The following is a 14,711-nucleotide window of genomic DNA, read 5'->3' as shown; positions in this document are numbered from 1 at the left end:
ATACAATTTTAAAAGTACTTTTGAGAACTCCTCTACTGAACATAAAGTGTTTTTTTTCCAATAGAGAAGCTCACAATAACACTTCTAGCTTGTATTCAAACAAGCTCCAAAACATAGGATTCCATTCATTGCTTGTTAGGCCATGTATTCTGTTCTTGAATTTTTTTTATTTGAATATGTAAAATGAAAATTATCAAGCCTAATGTTCACCAGACCACTTCATGTTATCCTAACAAGCAATCATCAGGGGATTATCATTTCAACATTCAAACTTTCTTTGGTCAGTTTAAGCTTTGGTTCAAAAATTCACTGGAAGTGTGCTTAGTAGTCAGTAGCTATATTTCCCAGTGGTCCAAGGCAAAAAACAAAGGCCAATAAAGTTTACAGTTCATCACAAGAGGGTACCTGATGGCCTCTGAGTTTGTGAGCATCAGACCCATCTTCGTAAGGATCAGTCTCCACATCATCTAAAGGATCACTAATGACCTCAACAGGAATCCGTCTGTTCAGTCTTTGTGAAGCTGTGATCCCAAGAATAAGTGGTTCACGTCGCTGTAACCGCCCTTCAATTTCCTCAAATTCCTTGTGCTTCAGTAGTAAACAACTTTTAGAAATTTTTAAGAAAACATTTAATCTCACACACATCATAGCAATGAAATGAAAAAATAAAGATGGAGAAACTCAATACCCGCAAGCGATATTTCTGCAGCAGTTTGTGAATTGACGGAATAAAAATTGTGAAATCCTCACCAAGTGCATGAGCCAAACAACAAAGTGCATCAACAGCATCCTTTCGGAGATCGTCATTTTTCCTGTAAGACATAAGTACAATTGATAGGAATCACCAGATCAGGTAAGAAGAATGTAAAAAATGAAAACATGAATTAAAGGAGAAAATTGAGCAACCCAAATTATTCATGGGATTCTAAAATACTCCCTATGGTCCTTTATATAAGAAACAAATAACCAATTCATGAAGAACAATGAAAGTAGTTAAGTTAGTTAATATTAATTAATAATGTCAATAAAATTTAAATTGATTCCAGAAATACCCACCAAATTAAATGGTTTAAGTAGTGGTTATATTCAATGACATTACATGTAATGATATATATTGTTAAAAAGCCTATGAAGCATCCACTTGCTTAAAAAATTAGTGTCTCGTTAATAGATTTCACAATAAATTAAGAGTTCTAACAAAAGTGGATTAGGTTTAAATCAACCTTACAAAGCCAGCTTATAAAGTGAAGATTGTTACCACTTATATATTTTAATTTTTTCATACAACTAGTCAATATAAAATCTCCAACACACATCCCTCACGCTAAGAACTAGACATCTCGAGCATGAAGTTTAAAATATTGGACATCTCTACGGGTGGCTTGAAAATGTTCCAATAAATCAAGGGTTCTTAAGAAAGTGAATTTAGGCCTAAATCAACTTACAAAATTGGTTTGTAAGGTGAAAATTGTTTCCACTTATATATTCTAATTTTTTCATACCACTGGTCGATGGGGGATTTCTAACACACCACTAATGCTGAGAACTAGACATTTCGAGTATAAAGTTTGCAATATTGGACATCTGATAAGTAACGTTCTGATAACAGAAGGCCCAATAAGCCTGACAATAATCACTAAAATAGACTTTAATACCATCTTAAGAGAGTAAATTTAGGCCTAAATCAACCTTACAAAACCTGCTTGTAAGATGAAGATTACCCAACTTATATATTCTAATTTTCCCATACCACTTGTTGATGTGGGATCTCCAACAAAGTATAAAAGAAAATGAGTAATTAATACATCTTAAAAAGATGTCTAAGTTTCTTATAGGACCAAAAAATTACACTAAATATTTTCTATATAAATTAACAAAGGGAGTAGATTTCAATTTGCTTCAATGGCAAGTATCAATCACATAAGCAGGTGCCAGGTGATCAAGAACAAATGAAAAAAGGAAGCAAGGAACAATCTCAAAATTCCCAGTATTCAGCATTAAATAACAATATGCCAACCCTAAGACGAATTAGCATGACTAATGTGGGTTTCTCAAAGGACATAAAATTTATAACAGTCCAATCGTAGAACTCAAGAAAACCTAAATTATGAAGAAGAAGAAAAAAAGATAAAGCCATAATTCATATAGGGAATAGACACCCCAGAACAAAACCCCTAAATCATCAATTGCAAGCCCTAAGTTAGAACTTACAATCACTTCATAAATCAAAATTAATTATAAATATTATCTCCTCATACTGCATCATTTTGCTAGTGTTGGAAAACAAGCTGCCAGGTAATCTCAGCAATTCAGTCAAGCATAATCAACCACTTGATTAAAATACTAATATTGAATAGTAATGATTCAATGGATTTGCAAACCTTTGCTTCAAAGTTCCCTATTTGTTTTGACATAAATTTCTAAATAATCATTTATCACTTCCCAGAAACAAATAATAATATTAACTTTCATTATCACAACACAAGAATTTGAAATGGCTAAGAGGGCAATCTGATACATACATAAAGATTTTAAAATTTCAGAATTTGCATACTCACCCATCCAAAACTAACTTCAAGTGATGCACAAGAGAGGATATGTGACCAGTGACCTGATAATAAAAAGGGAAAATTAAAAAACAGACAAGAACAATCAAAGACCAAACAGTAAAAGTAAAAATATCACACTATCCAGCATATTGCATAAACGAGTCAACTTTTAAAAATTGAGGATGAATCAAAGCAAGCACAGTAACCAACCTGCACACGAGGGATCAAGCATGTCAAAGTTTTAATTCCTGCACGTCTTATGTCTACTGAAGCATCCACTTTAAACAATCTTATTAGAGCAGGAAGAAGTAGATGCATATGCTCATCCAAAGTCCCTACACAACCAAGAACAAAATTGTCACTGACTGCACTCCTGGCCATGACAATTACTTATGCTATGATTTCATTCAACACAGTAAATTAATCCAATATTACCCCCACAAAATTGAACAAATAAAACCAGTTTTCAATAGTAGTGGCACCCACAATCTTCTTTCTTCTGAATTTCAGGTCTATTTCAAACATTTGCATGTCACACGCACCCATAGTAATCAATAGGGTGCTATAGCAGAGTGGGGTGGAGTGACCTTAGGCTGCTGCAGGACTCAAATAGTGGGGTGGTTTTTATGGTGGCTACCATGGCTTTTTGCACACTATATCAGCGCACCATTTTAACCCCTGAAATAGAGATTTTTAAGGTTTGGAAGGTAATATTGTGATTTATCCCCCATTTTTTAATGCCTGTTTTGCTTCAGAAACATAATAGGATTTGAAACCCCTCTTCCTTGACCATTCACTACATTTGTTTTGACTTCTGGTCCTTCACAAGTTACAGGATTACTTATCTTCTTGACTTCTGTTCTTATTTCTTTAGACTTCCCAGTTCATTATTTTTTATCTAATATCATGTTTTTCTATTAATTTACCAGCATCTTTGATTTTGACTTCATTATTAGGTTTATATTGATCCTAGATTTATGGTGATTGTGTGCGTTGTCTGCATCTTATTATTTATCATGAATTTCTTTAATTTTGGATTTTTTGGTTATTGAGTATTTATATGTGTAGTATAAATTATTTAGTTTATTTTATAATATTTAAAATAGCGGTTGTCCCACTGTAGCATTTTCAGATATGGCCTCTACGCACCACTATCTGATATCAATAACTATTCATGCATAATTCCAATAGTAATTGAAACCAAAATAGCAAATTGTAACAGGGTGAGATTTAGACAACCATAATGGTTAAGGAAGTTGATAACATTAATCAAAAGCACAAGGGGTAAGCTGCAGATGACCATAAGTTGAGGGGGCCTTATGTGATTAAGCAATAGAATAAAGAAATACAATAAGAACACACTTTTGAACATGCTTATTATTATTGAGTGAAATTTATTGGAAATCACAAACAAAAGTGGGTCTCACTTCTTATTTATAGAGTCTATCATGATTTTATAGTTTCCAATAAACCTTAACCAATAATAAAGTGTGTGTCAAAGGGTATTGCTAGCACTCTCTTGAATAAAAATACACAGAATGTGCTACAGGAAAGGTTACTAACCACCAAACACTTCTAGAGTGTGAAGGATATCAAGAACATAAGTGTAGTCATTGCACCGTTCTGCATCACTAAGGACCTGAATACAACCTGGCAGAATAGCTGGAAGATATGTTCTAAATTCATCATTGAGAGCCAAGCAAAGCTGTTCCACCAGGTGAAGAACCTGCAACATCAAATAAAATAAATAATAATCATAAACCACAAAAAAAAATATCCCTAGGTTATTTTACCTAAATTGGGGAAGAAGCACACTAACAGGATAGCCAAGAGCAGGACGAGCTGGTGCAGGAAGAGTGAATGCTGACCAAAATTCAGATATCAAAGATAGCAAATCTTGCAAATATTTACGAATGTGCTGCACAACCACATCATACTTGAGCTAGTAAGCACAGATGAATAATAACCATACAAATATCAGACATATTTTAAAGACAATCAAATCTACCTGGCGCACAATAGACACCAGAGTTCCAAGTTTCCATGTTATAAAGTCCTTTAAATTATCTTCACATGTACGAACAGTGTGAAAAAAATCAGGCAAAACCTACAAGGAAGGAACACAGCAAGCCAGATATAAAATAAAATTTAAGTATAGGAAGTAAGGTATGTTACAAATAAAAGTCTAAGAGCTAACCTTTGGCAAGTACGGAACACAGCCAAGACCCATCGACTGACCTCACAAACAAAAATACAAATCATATTGGCAATGAATATCAATAACATATCGAACTAACTGCAATTCAACAACATCCAACTAATGAAACAAAACACTTGATATTCTTCAGTTTCAGAACTCAAACTCATACCAAGATAACAAATTTTCAAAGTTGAATATCTTAGATGAAAGCTTGAGAATGGTTCATAGTTATATAATTATTCAAATGCACTTCTAACAATTTAACATTATAATACAATTATTAAATAAAAATTTGGAACTTTTGAGAAAACAAAAAAAGATGGGGGGAAAACTGCCCAAGGAAGAAGAGAATAAGAACCCAGTAGTAATTCTTCATTTTGCACTTCTATTATTATTATAGAAAAGTTGCATTGTCTGTTTCTGGTGCATCACAATTGCTCCTTCCACAATCAGCACTTTTAAGGGCAGATGAGGGTACCACCCCCAACAAAAAACAAAGTTATACTGTATTAGTATATTTTCCTACTGAATGGTGTTTCCAAACAAAGAAATTTGCAATGCCTTTTAAACATGTGACCTTGTGAATTTTGGTGGAGTTTTACCTGTCTTGCTAAATCTAAGTACACATTGGAAGTAAAAACAAACTTGTTTTTCATTGTTCAGAGAATGATTTTAACATGTTTTGATGTTGAAGATGTAATCACAGTAGTTGAAAGTAAATTAAAGTGTAATCAAGTAATATATATATATATATATATATATATATATATATAGGAGGGATCCGTTTATTCCAGGAGTAAGTCTAGGTAGACTTACTCCGTTTAATAACTTATGTTCTACATAAATTTCAACGATCCAACTGATGAAATTAAAGTTCTTAATGCATAAATCAAGTTTGCAAATTTTTAAAAAATTTGAAAATCATTTAATACTTCATTTCATTAATTCAAATAACGGATAATCATAAAATCATTTTATACATTGATTTGATCTATGTATTAAAAACTTTAAATTCAATGATTGGGTCGTTAAAATTTGATGTAAAACATGAGTTATTAAACGAAGTAAGTCTAGGTAAATTTACTCATGTAGTAAACGAATCCCTCCTCATATATATATATATATATATATATATATATATAAGTACTACTTGCTTGTGATCTAAGATGGCTTTTTAGGTAGTTACGGTAAGGGGTGATGGGATCTCTGTTATTGAGAACTTAGATTGAAAATTAACATCACGGTAGTTTTCACTAACTTGAGAGGATTCAGAAAGATAATAACTTCAATATTGTATAGAACTTTTGTTAGAAGATTTCATCAAATAAGGTTCAAGCTCCAGGCCCCCTTAAAATTTCAGGTCCAAAACCATCACTAGTAACTTCTTCAAAATATGTAAATTATGTTGACGTACAGCAAGGAGATAAGTAAACTAAACAGAACAAATACAACAACTCTTTCTTCTTTTTTTCTTTGTATAAACAGAAGTATTCATTTAGAAACCAGAGAGTACAAATCACAAGGATTATAAATATGTCGTATGTCAGGCCACACAGAAAACAATAGGGAAGAAAGAAAAAAGTAACAACTATAGTGCCTCTTTTATGCTTGCATACCTTGAATATGAACATAAGAGACCCAACCACCTTTAAGTGGTAACTAGCAAGTGATGGATCCCTCAATATACGCATGAGAGAATTAATAGCAACCTGTAATTGTAACGAAGATATCATAAATATCAAAACAAGTGGGAAAAATTAGAACATTATTAACAGGGAATGTTGATATGCGACCGTGGAGTAATAGTCGTCTGATGAAGCAAAAGAAGGCCACAGGTCCGTGGGAAATTCATCCATAGACTGAATCTGTTGACTTGAATCACTAGCAGGACGGGTAACATCTCCATGAGGCCCTGGCAATGTTTTTTGATTTCGTTTATGCAAATGAGGATCCAGAGCACCCATTATCCCAAGAACCTGGCAAAACCCAATTACAATTTAATTATGTGTATATGCCTGTATCAAAAAGAAATATTTACTTAATTCTTATCATCACCTTCAATACTTCACGTCTGGTTGACCATACTAGCTCACCATTCAGTAATTTTAAGAGTAACCCAAGTAACTGTGGATACTCATTATATGGAGTTATAACATACCTGTCAAAACAAATACAAATTTAAGCAACATCAAAACAGGAAAATTTGAGTACATCACTTGGAAATCTTATTCAAACCTTGTTCTATTCCTCATATGAATATTTCTCGACTATCAAAATAATATGTAAATAAATCAAAACTATATATGTAATTTAAAAAAACTTGAATGTAAAAATTTGCACATGGCTGCAAGTTTGTACCTTTTTATAACAGTTTTAGCATATTACTAGTGGGAAAAAACCCCACAAAAAGTCATAATGATACACAAAAGGCATGTGATATTTTTTATATACTGACAAAAACAAACATGTACATACCCCGTGCTCTGCACAACTTGACCTAATGTAGCAACAGCAACTTCACGTTTGGAGACAGCAGCTCCATCCAACAAAGCTTCAACAATTAAAGGCATAAGTTCAGGAACGTATTGCCTCATTGCAAAACCGCCCTAAACAAAACCACAACCCAAATAAGTTGGTTAACAATAAATATAACAGGCAAGCAAGCCAGAAGAGAGAAATTTACTGACCACCCTTGCAAGATCCCCCACAGTTACAAGAACTCCACTAATGGTTCCAGTATTGGCATTAACATCAATAAGTCTGGCCACAAGTGCCTGATATAATCAGAAAATCACTTAGATACCAATTGCTATAAAACAGGAATGTATCTTTAACACAATAACTAGTTAAACCTTGTGAATAGGAGCAATGTATGGAAGTATTAGCCGTTCACAATTCCTTATCAAACAGCCAATTAACTTCGCACTTTCTTCTTTGCATTTGCTATCTGCACTGCTGACATAGCAAGAGAATAAAATGGACATGTAAAGGAAAGTCTTTGATTCTTGAAATTGACTCCATAACAATGAATCTTTCCATATATGTGTTTTGTCGCCCAATAAAAAAAAAACACTAGAACATTACCTCTGCTCTAAGTATGTTAACAACTGTATAAGATGGCGCCGAAGAGCTGGAAGAACATATGCAGGATTTTTTTCTGATAACCTTCCAGCCACAGAAATTGCATACTCTCTAACATCAAAATCCTGCAGAGTGACGAATTAGGCTCTCCAATGTCAACAGAATGTAAGATCCTACTCAAGTATACAAGAGAATATGATGATATCACAAACACAGCTCATAAGGGGGGAAAGGAGGTAGAATATCCGATCTGTGCACACTTCTTCTAATGAATGAAAAGCGAATTTTTTGCCCATAAGCCAAGTAAATCAAAATTGTAATTGGGATTTTCTAAAGTGTGCCCATGGGCACATGATTAGAAGATAAAAACAGAAACTTTTATTGAAAAAAAAAATCATTCAACAAAATGTATGTAATTCTACACCATATGCCCATAGGCACATATCAGAAAACTGATTATAATTTAAAAAAATGAAGGAAAAAATAAAATTTCACCATCAAACACATCAAAGTACTCAACAAACCCAACAAGCCAAAATTGTTCAAAATTCATGCAAAAAAAATGAAGAAAAACCAATAAACAAAATTCCCCAGAAAACCCAATAACCAGCTTTAAAAAAAATCCTACACAACTGCCCAGGTACAAATCAGCCAATAGAGCCAAATTTAAACAACATGAAATTAAAATCTTAAAGGCAAATAGCATCGCAACTTCCTAATACACAGTATCTGGGCTAGTTCTACCTCATCATTTAAAGCAGCAAATACTGCACTTAGGTTGTCAGCCTGGGCCAGATACTCGTCAAAACCTCTATCTCCATGGAGAGAAGTAAAGATAGAGTGCCGAACAGTAACATCAGCATCTGCAACAGCAGAAATAAGAAGCTTCTCCACAAGCTGCAGAATGTCAAAGATCAGTTAGCAACAAGCATATTGTATATCATATATCATATATTATTACATAAAAGTAAGACCTGCAAAGAACAATAAAAGGCCTAAACAACAAACAACACAATCATCACCAAAACAGAAATGAACAAAAAAAACCATGTGAATAGGCAGGAAAAAATCATTCAAATGGACAGGAAAAGAAGGCATCAAGAAATAATTTAAATCCACAAATAGGGGCAGAAAAGATGGATAGAAGAGCTATTTGGGAAGAACTCTCGGTTCTAGTATAAATAGAGAGATTAAAGACATTCATCATTAATAATCAAAAGCCAATATAGTCACAGTGACATAGTTTAGATACACAATCACCATAAATCTAAGAAATAATTAACAAGTCCAGCAATAAATGAAAGCGAGCACAAGAGGGAGAAAACAGAAAAGAGGAGTGGAACTGCAAAAACTGAAAACATAAGTGGGACAGAACAAGAAAAAGGGTGAAGCCTAAATGGCAGTGAGTTGCCAGAATTCAACAGCAAGCACGACAGAGTAGTACATTGTTTGAATCAGGAAGTAGGCATGACAGATAGCAACGTAATCACCCTGGAAATCAGAGGGACATGCGAAATCCACCAAGTCACCAATTCAGATGGGGAGCTCAAGCTCCACGTCCAGCTCTAGTAAAGGATATTGTGGAGGAAGAAATAGAAATCACCAAAATGTCCTAAGAAACTAGGTGAGACACAATAAGAAAAAGGAAATTGTGGGGGAAGAAATAGAAATCACCAAAATCATCTCTAGAGAATTCGTACCCACAGCTCCAATGTCAGAGCTCTGATACCAATGGATTCAAACCAGGCATTTTATTAGAAAGAATAAAGAATTTTTCCTCTCACAAATGATCAGCTTCCATCCCTTTCAACACTTCCTCCTATTTATATACAGCTACTGGTCTGCTAACATAAACCCATACTTGATGGGCCTAATCAGATGCAGGCCCATACTCAATGTACTAAACAGAAGGCTGTTATGTAAGTCTCAGCCATAGCCCATGAGGACACAACTTTATGCATCTTATGCATCTCTATTTAAAAAACAAAATCAAGTCTGTCAAGCACAACTTGCTTTTATTCTAAATGTTTATTATATATAATGAAAATTTATAATAAATTATATACCCAAATAATATTATATTTGAATATAGAAATTATATTTAAAACTTGTATAAATGAATATTTTTGTACATATAAATTATATTTTAGATTTATAATAATAGTTTATATTGAGAAACACAATTATTTTTAATTATTGATAATTTATTTTAAAATTATTAAAATTTAATTTATAGATAAATATGATAAATAAAAATTGAATTAGATAAAAAGTTAAAAGAATCCATAAAATCGCTCTCATTAGAGAAAAGTCCCTAAAATGCACAATCACAAGTCTCTGCCCTTATTACAGTTAGAGGCATATACTTCTGTAGCTAAGTAAGCTATTCCCCAGTTCAATCACAGAAGCTTAGCTTCTATTAAAACTGTTCAATGTATAATAATTAGAGTTTAAGCAGCTTCTGTCACAGTTAGTATGCCGTTGTAACGGCTTTCTCTAAATGTACAGCAAACTATAAAAATCTAATTACTCAACATTCGGTTCATCGAATATGAAATACACAACTACTCAGATATTGTTCTGACTTTACTCCCTTTCACATTCTCATAGTTACCCTCAATTTCCTTCATTTTCTCAGTCATGCTCAGATTCCTTCACTTACTATTCCGAAACATTTAAAAAGTAATTAAGAGAAACTCTCAACTTCTGAGAGCTTAAGTCGGTTCAGCATACACTAAATCACAATCCAAAAGTGTCACAGGCCAAAAATCGTGTCCAAGTTAGAAATCAGATGGACAGACCCAACAGCAAAGGAACACAAGGACACCAAATAAAGAAGCTTCTTAACATGTGGGTCCCCAGAAAATGAAAACTTCAAGAACTAGTAGTAATATTTATTAAAAAGGAAACTTGACAAAGATATTAAATGTTTCAAATCACCAAACCTCCTCAACAAGGCGTCGGCGCTTCCCTCCTGATCGAGTCAACCTGCTAGAACCAAAATGTGCACACGCCATACCGGAGAAAGAACTAGCAATTAATCTACAACAACATAGAGCTGCGTCTTTTCGCGTAGCTCCATCTTCATCATCCAAATAGACAACAACTGATTCTCTAGCAAACTCAAGTAGCTCATGGCCCTATATCAACAGAATAAAATGGAATTTTCCAACAATTTATAAATCTACAAAAATTAAATGAAGATTTTTATTAGATATGAATATAAGTCATTTTAGCAAATGAATAGAAAGAACCTTAAAGTTAAAACGAGCAAGAGTCTGCAAAGCAAGTTGTATAAGTGCAGAACCATTAAGCTCCGAGACTTGCTGGGGGGCATTTATTACTGTTCCTCTACCAACGCTTTGTGCAGGTCTCCCCAGATGATAATGGGATTTAGAAAGAACCATAGATATGCTGTCTAGTAACCGGTCTTGAATGGTTGGCAGCAGAGACGGAATGCTGAATAAAAAATAACACAAATACAAAATTCCTTTTAAAATTAATCACTAGAAAGGTGACAATACTTTGGTCCAAGCCAACACTATACCTGGTACTTATTTGCTCAAGGGCTTCCACAAGTACAGTAGAAAGGCCAGTAGAAAACATAATATCCAGAAGTCCACGTACATGTGGTTCCATAGCTGGACCCATTGCTTTAGCAATACTTCCAACACAAGCCAAGGCCTCAAGCGAAGGTTTGATCCTACGTGGAGCAATCTACATTCATAAAGTGACCAAACTGTCAAATCAAATCCTTAATTGAACAAAATAACCAAGCACTCCTCTAAATAAGAAATGCTACACACAATAACATAAATTATGGCACAAGACTAACATCCAAAGCAGTTACTGAAACATACCGCTTCACGTAAGTGAGTAGTTATTGTCGGCAAATAATGGATGAGTTCCCCATCCAGAGCCCCAGCCATCTCTCCAAGAGCAATAAACCCACTGTCACGATCTTGTGGTGCTTTCAAGACAGAAAGAATATGATCCATGCATATCTGCAAGGAATTTCATCTCCATATAGGCACTCAAATAAGTAAATTTTTAACTAACTGACAAGTCTTCATTCTCAGTTTCCTCCCACTTTAAAAAGCATAAGTAATAGGGCAAAGTTAACATACAGTTAAGTAGTTAGTAACAAAACGATCACGTAGAAAATGTGCAATTCGAGGCAGCAACGAAGTTATGCTAAGGCGAACAAGCCGATCCCGGTGCTCAAGGTATCTGAGAACAATTTCAGCAACTTCTCGGTATCTTGACATCATGAACTCACCAGTATTCCTGCCCAACCATAATCAGTGACAAGAATTCATAGCAGACCCCCAATTAAAATGGTACATACTAGAAATAATAGAAAGGAGCGCAGGCAATCAAGGGCATTAGTTAATGTAGTTGACAGTTGTCATAAAAGCAAGGATGGTTAGGATGGAGAAATGATTAGTTAAGCTGTCAGTTACTGTCAATTAGTTGAGAAGATTTTAACAAATATGATATACAAAGAAGGAGGCATTTATTGAAAATTGTAGAGAAAGGTTGTGGAGAGCCGGGTCTCAAATTTCCTGGGTGTTGTGATCATTTTTGTACACTAAATGATTTTCTTCTGCCCCAGACCTGTGATCTATCTGATTTAGATTTTGAAAATAGAATACAACTATATTTTTCTATTCAACTTCATCTAAATTTGATCCAATTCTATCACAAAATAGTGGTAAAAGATTAACAGTTAGTATCTGACACTAATTTCATAACAGTACATGTATTTAAAAAAAATGGATAAATTCATTAACGTAAACCAACTCCATCCTTTTATTACCGTATACAAAGAAATAATGTAGAATGTTGTGCATAACAGTAATAGACCCAAATCACCCAATGGGCATAATTGACACTCAACTTTTTTTACATTTTTATATAAATATAAATTAACTATATAACTTTAAGTTTGCAACATTGGTTGTCAATACTAATCCCCATAAGTGGACATGTCAAGAGCACACGTTACACTTGATTGATGACTAAACATACTAAATCCATGAGTGATGAAACTAAATCTCAGTTGAGAGATGATAACCATATTCATAGGGAATCTTCAAGCTTTCATCAAGAGAAAACAGACAATAGAAAGAACAAAGATGAATTTTGATACAATAAAATAACCAGAAAATCAAATAGTTTCTAACAAAGGTCCAGTAGGGCCAGTAAAATGAATAGTAAGTTATTTACAACTCCCATCTCGTGTTTAGTATGTAATATTAAGTAATTCTTGAAACATAGTTTTTCTAAACAACAATTCATGAGGGACAGAACATTAGCACCAGGCTGAGTTGCCTAGAGGTGGTAATAGTAGTCGATAGCATTCTACAGTGACATCAGTGAGCAGAGTTACCCTGAGCTGCTATAGGATTCAAAATTCAAATAGAAGAGGGGATTTTCGCAGTGGCCACTGCAGCTGCATTTGTGGACGAAAAGTGACATTTTGCATGCTATAGTAGTGCTACCCATTTTGACCTCTTGTAACGGCATTGTTTTGGGAGAGGGTGGGTTGTTTCGGGAGGGGGGGGATTGTGATCCTCCCTTTACTACTTATGGGGAAACCCTATTCTTTTCCTAATTTTCCCACCATGTGACATTCTCTCAAGCGTCTGGACCAACCATACCCACCCCATCTACAACAGTTTTTCCAGTGTATTCCAGCCCCCTCGCACCAGCCTAAGATCTCTGCAATCCTCTGTTCTGTTTCATCCCGTCCTCTCAGACCTAAATTAATGTTGCATCCCCTTGTTCTCTCTGATTTGTTCGGTCCGATGTTGCACTAGATTCCACTTTTTCGAAACAGGTATCTCAAGTTTCATCTTTTCCTGCTGCATGCTCTCTTCTACCATTTTTTCTTTTTAATTTCTATCTTGGGTATTTTTTAAACTTTTGACCATCTATAAATATATACATATATATATATATATAAAATACAATTTTTATATCTCGTACCCATTAGTGCTTAAATAAACCAAGCAACAATTTCCAAGCTTGCAGATGTTTTGAACATAAATTTACTTATATATGCTATCTATGTACACAAGCATATATATCAAGTTAATAACACTCACTAAAACTAAAAAAAGACACGATTTGTCCAGAATGAAATGTTGAAAATATTAAAAATGTTCCACATATCAACAAAAAAATGCAAATGTTGAAAATTCTATCAACCTCAAAAGCTCTCCAACAGCAAGCAGTGAACCATGTATGCTGTGCACAGGTGCATTTTTACCCAATCCATCTTGTGTTGCTTCAAACATTCGATAGTACCTGCCATAAAATAGAAAATAAAGGATTTACTCTGAAATAGCGGCTTAGTATTCATTAAAGCAAGGTAAGCATGATGTAAGATGAAAGTAAATATAAATCAAGTGTCCAAAAGGCAACAGCACACTTATTCTAGTCAAAACCCTCCAGAAAGCATTGCTCTATCCATTAGTATCAACACCATAACCCATCAATGTGGAATCAAATGACCAAAGATATATCCTTTGTTCTGTCATTATTCACAAGCCAAATCTATTCTACTATTATTGATAACAGGCCCAGCCCATACTTTTTATTACCGTGAAAACTCATACAATAAAGTAAACAAGTCAATGAATTAATGCCAAAATTTGTGCAATTTATAACTGCGGAACCAAGCATTAAGTAAGGCAGCGAAAACTGAGGCACTCCAAACTTTGAAATGACACATAACCACTTTTGGAAGCAGGCTAGGCTTATACTACAATCAATTGGAAAAAAAAATTGTAATTTAACAGTATTATGTAGAGCTAAATGATCTCAAAATGCCAGTCATAATTATTCACATCTAGGACAAGAACTTCAGCCTTCAG

General features: G+C 34.1%; 1 protein-coding gene across 1 annotated transcript in view; it reads right to left on the bottom strand.

The window, feature by feature from the left end:
• The window catches only part of TOR (target of rapamycin), a 33,980-nt gene that overhangs the window by 17,712 nt on the left and 1,557 nt on the right, over nucleotides 1-14,711 (bottom strand). The window contains exons 5-26 of the mRNA XM_020361528.3: nucleotides 14,044-14,142; nucleotides 11,958-12,117; nucleotides 11,691-11,834; nucleotides 11,378-11,547; nucleotides 11,085-11,289; nucleotides 10,776-10,970; nucleotides 8,575-8,727; nucleotides 7,834-7,955; nucleotides 7,602-7,701; nucleotides 7,437-7,523; nucleotides 7,225-7,355; nucleotides 6,805-6,907; nucleotides 6,543-6,725; nucleotides 6,366-6,458; nucleotides 4,747-4,782; nucleotides 4,558-4,656; nucleotides 4,369-4,467; nucleotides 4,113-4,275; nucleotides 2,760-2,884; nucleotides 2,559-2,611; nucleotides 689-812; nucleotides 406-588 (exon numbers count right to left, since the gene is read on the bottom strand). Coding sequence (XP_020217117.1) covers nucleotides 406-588; nucleotides 689-812; nucleotides 2,559-2,611; nucleotides 2,760-2,884; nucleotides 4,113-4,275; nucleotides 4,369-4,467; nucleotides 4,558-4,656; nucleotides 4,747-4,782; nucleotides 6,366-6,458; nucleotides 6,543-6,725; nucleotides 6,805-6,907; nucleotides 7,225-7,355; nucleotides 7,437-7,523; nucleotides 7,602-7,701; nucleotides 7,834-7,955; nucleotides 8,575-8,727; nucleotides 10,776-10,970; nucleotides 11,085-11,289; nucleotides 11,378-11,547; nucleotides 11,691-11,834; nucleotides 11,958-12,117; nucleotides 14,044-14,142 — 2,827 coding nt within the window. The remainder of the gene's footprint in view (nucleotides 1-405; nucleotides 589-688; nucleotides 813-2,558; nucleotides 2,612-2,759; nucleotides 2,885-4,112; nucleotides 4,276-4,368; nucleotides 4,468-4,557; nucleotides 4,657-4,746; nucleotides 4,783-6,365; nucleotides 6,459-6,542; nucleotides 6,726-6,804; nucleotides 6,908-7,224; nucleotides 7,356-7,436; nucleotides 7,524-7,601; nucleotides 7,702-7,833; nucleotides 7,956-8,574; nucleotides 8,728-10,775; nucleotides 10,971-11,084; nucleotides 11,290-11,377; nucleotides 11,548-11,690; nucleotides 11,835-11,957; nucleotides 12,118-14,043; nucleotides 14,143-14,711) is intronic.

The sequence above is a fragment of the Cajanus cajan genome, chromosome 11 (genome assembly GCF_000230855.2).
Source record: "Cajanus cajan strain Asha chromosome 11, NIPB_CcT2T_4, whole genome shotgun sequence".
In the NCBI taxonomy this organism is placed as follows: Eukaryota; Viridiplantae; Streptophyta; class Magnoliopsida; order Fabales; family Fabaceae; genus Cajanus; species Cajanus cajan.
Note: the sequence above shows the minus strand (reverse complement) of the source record. Positions and strands in the feature narration are given on the sequence as shown.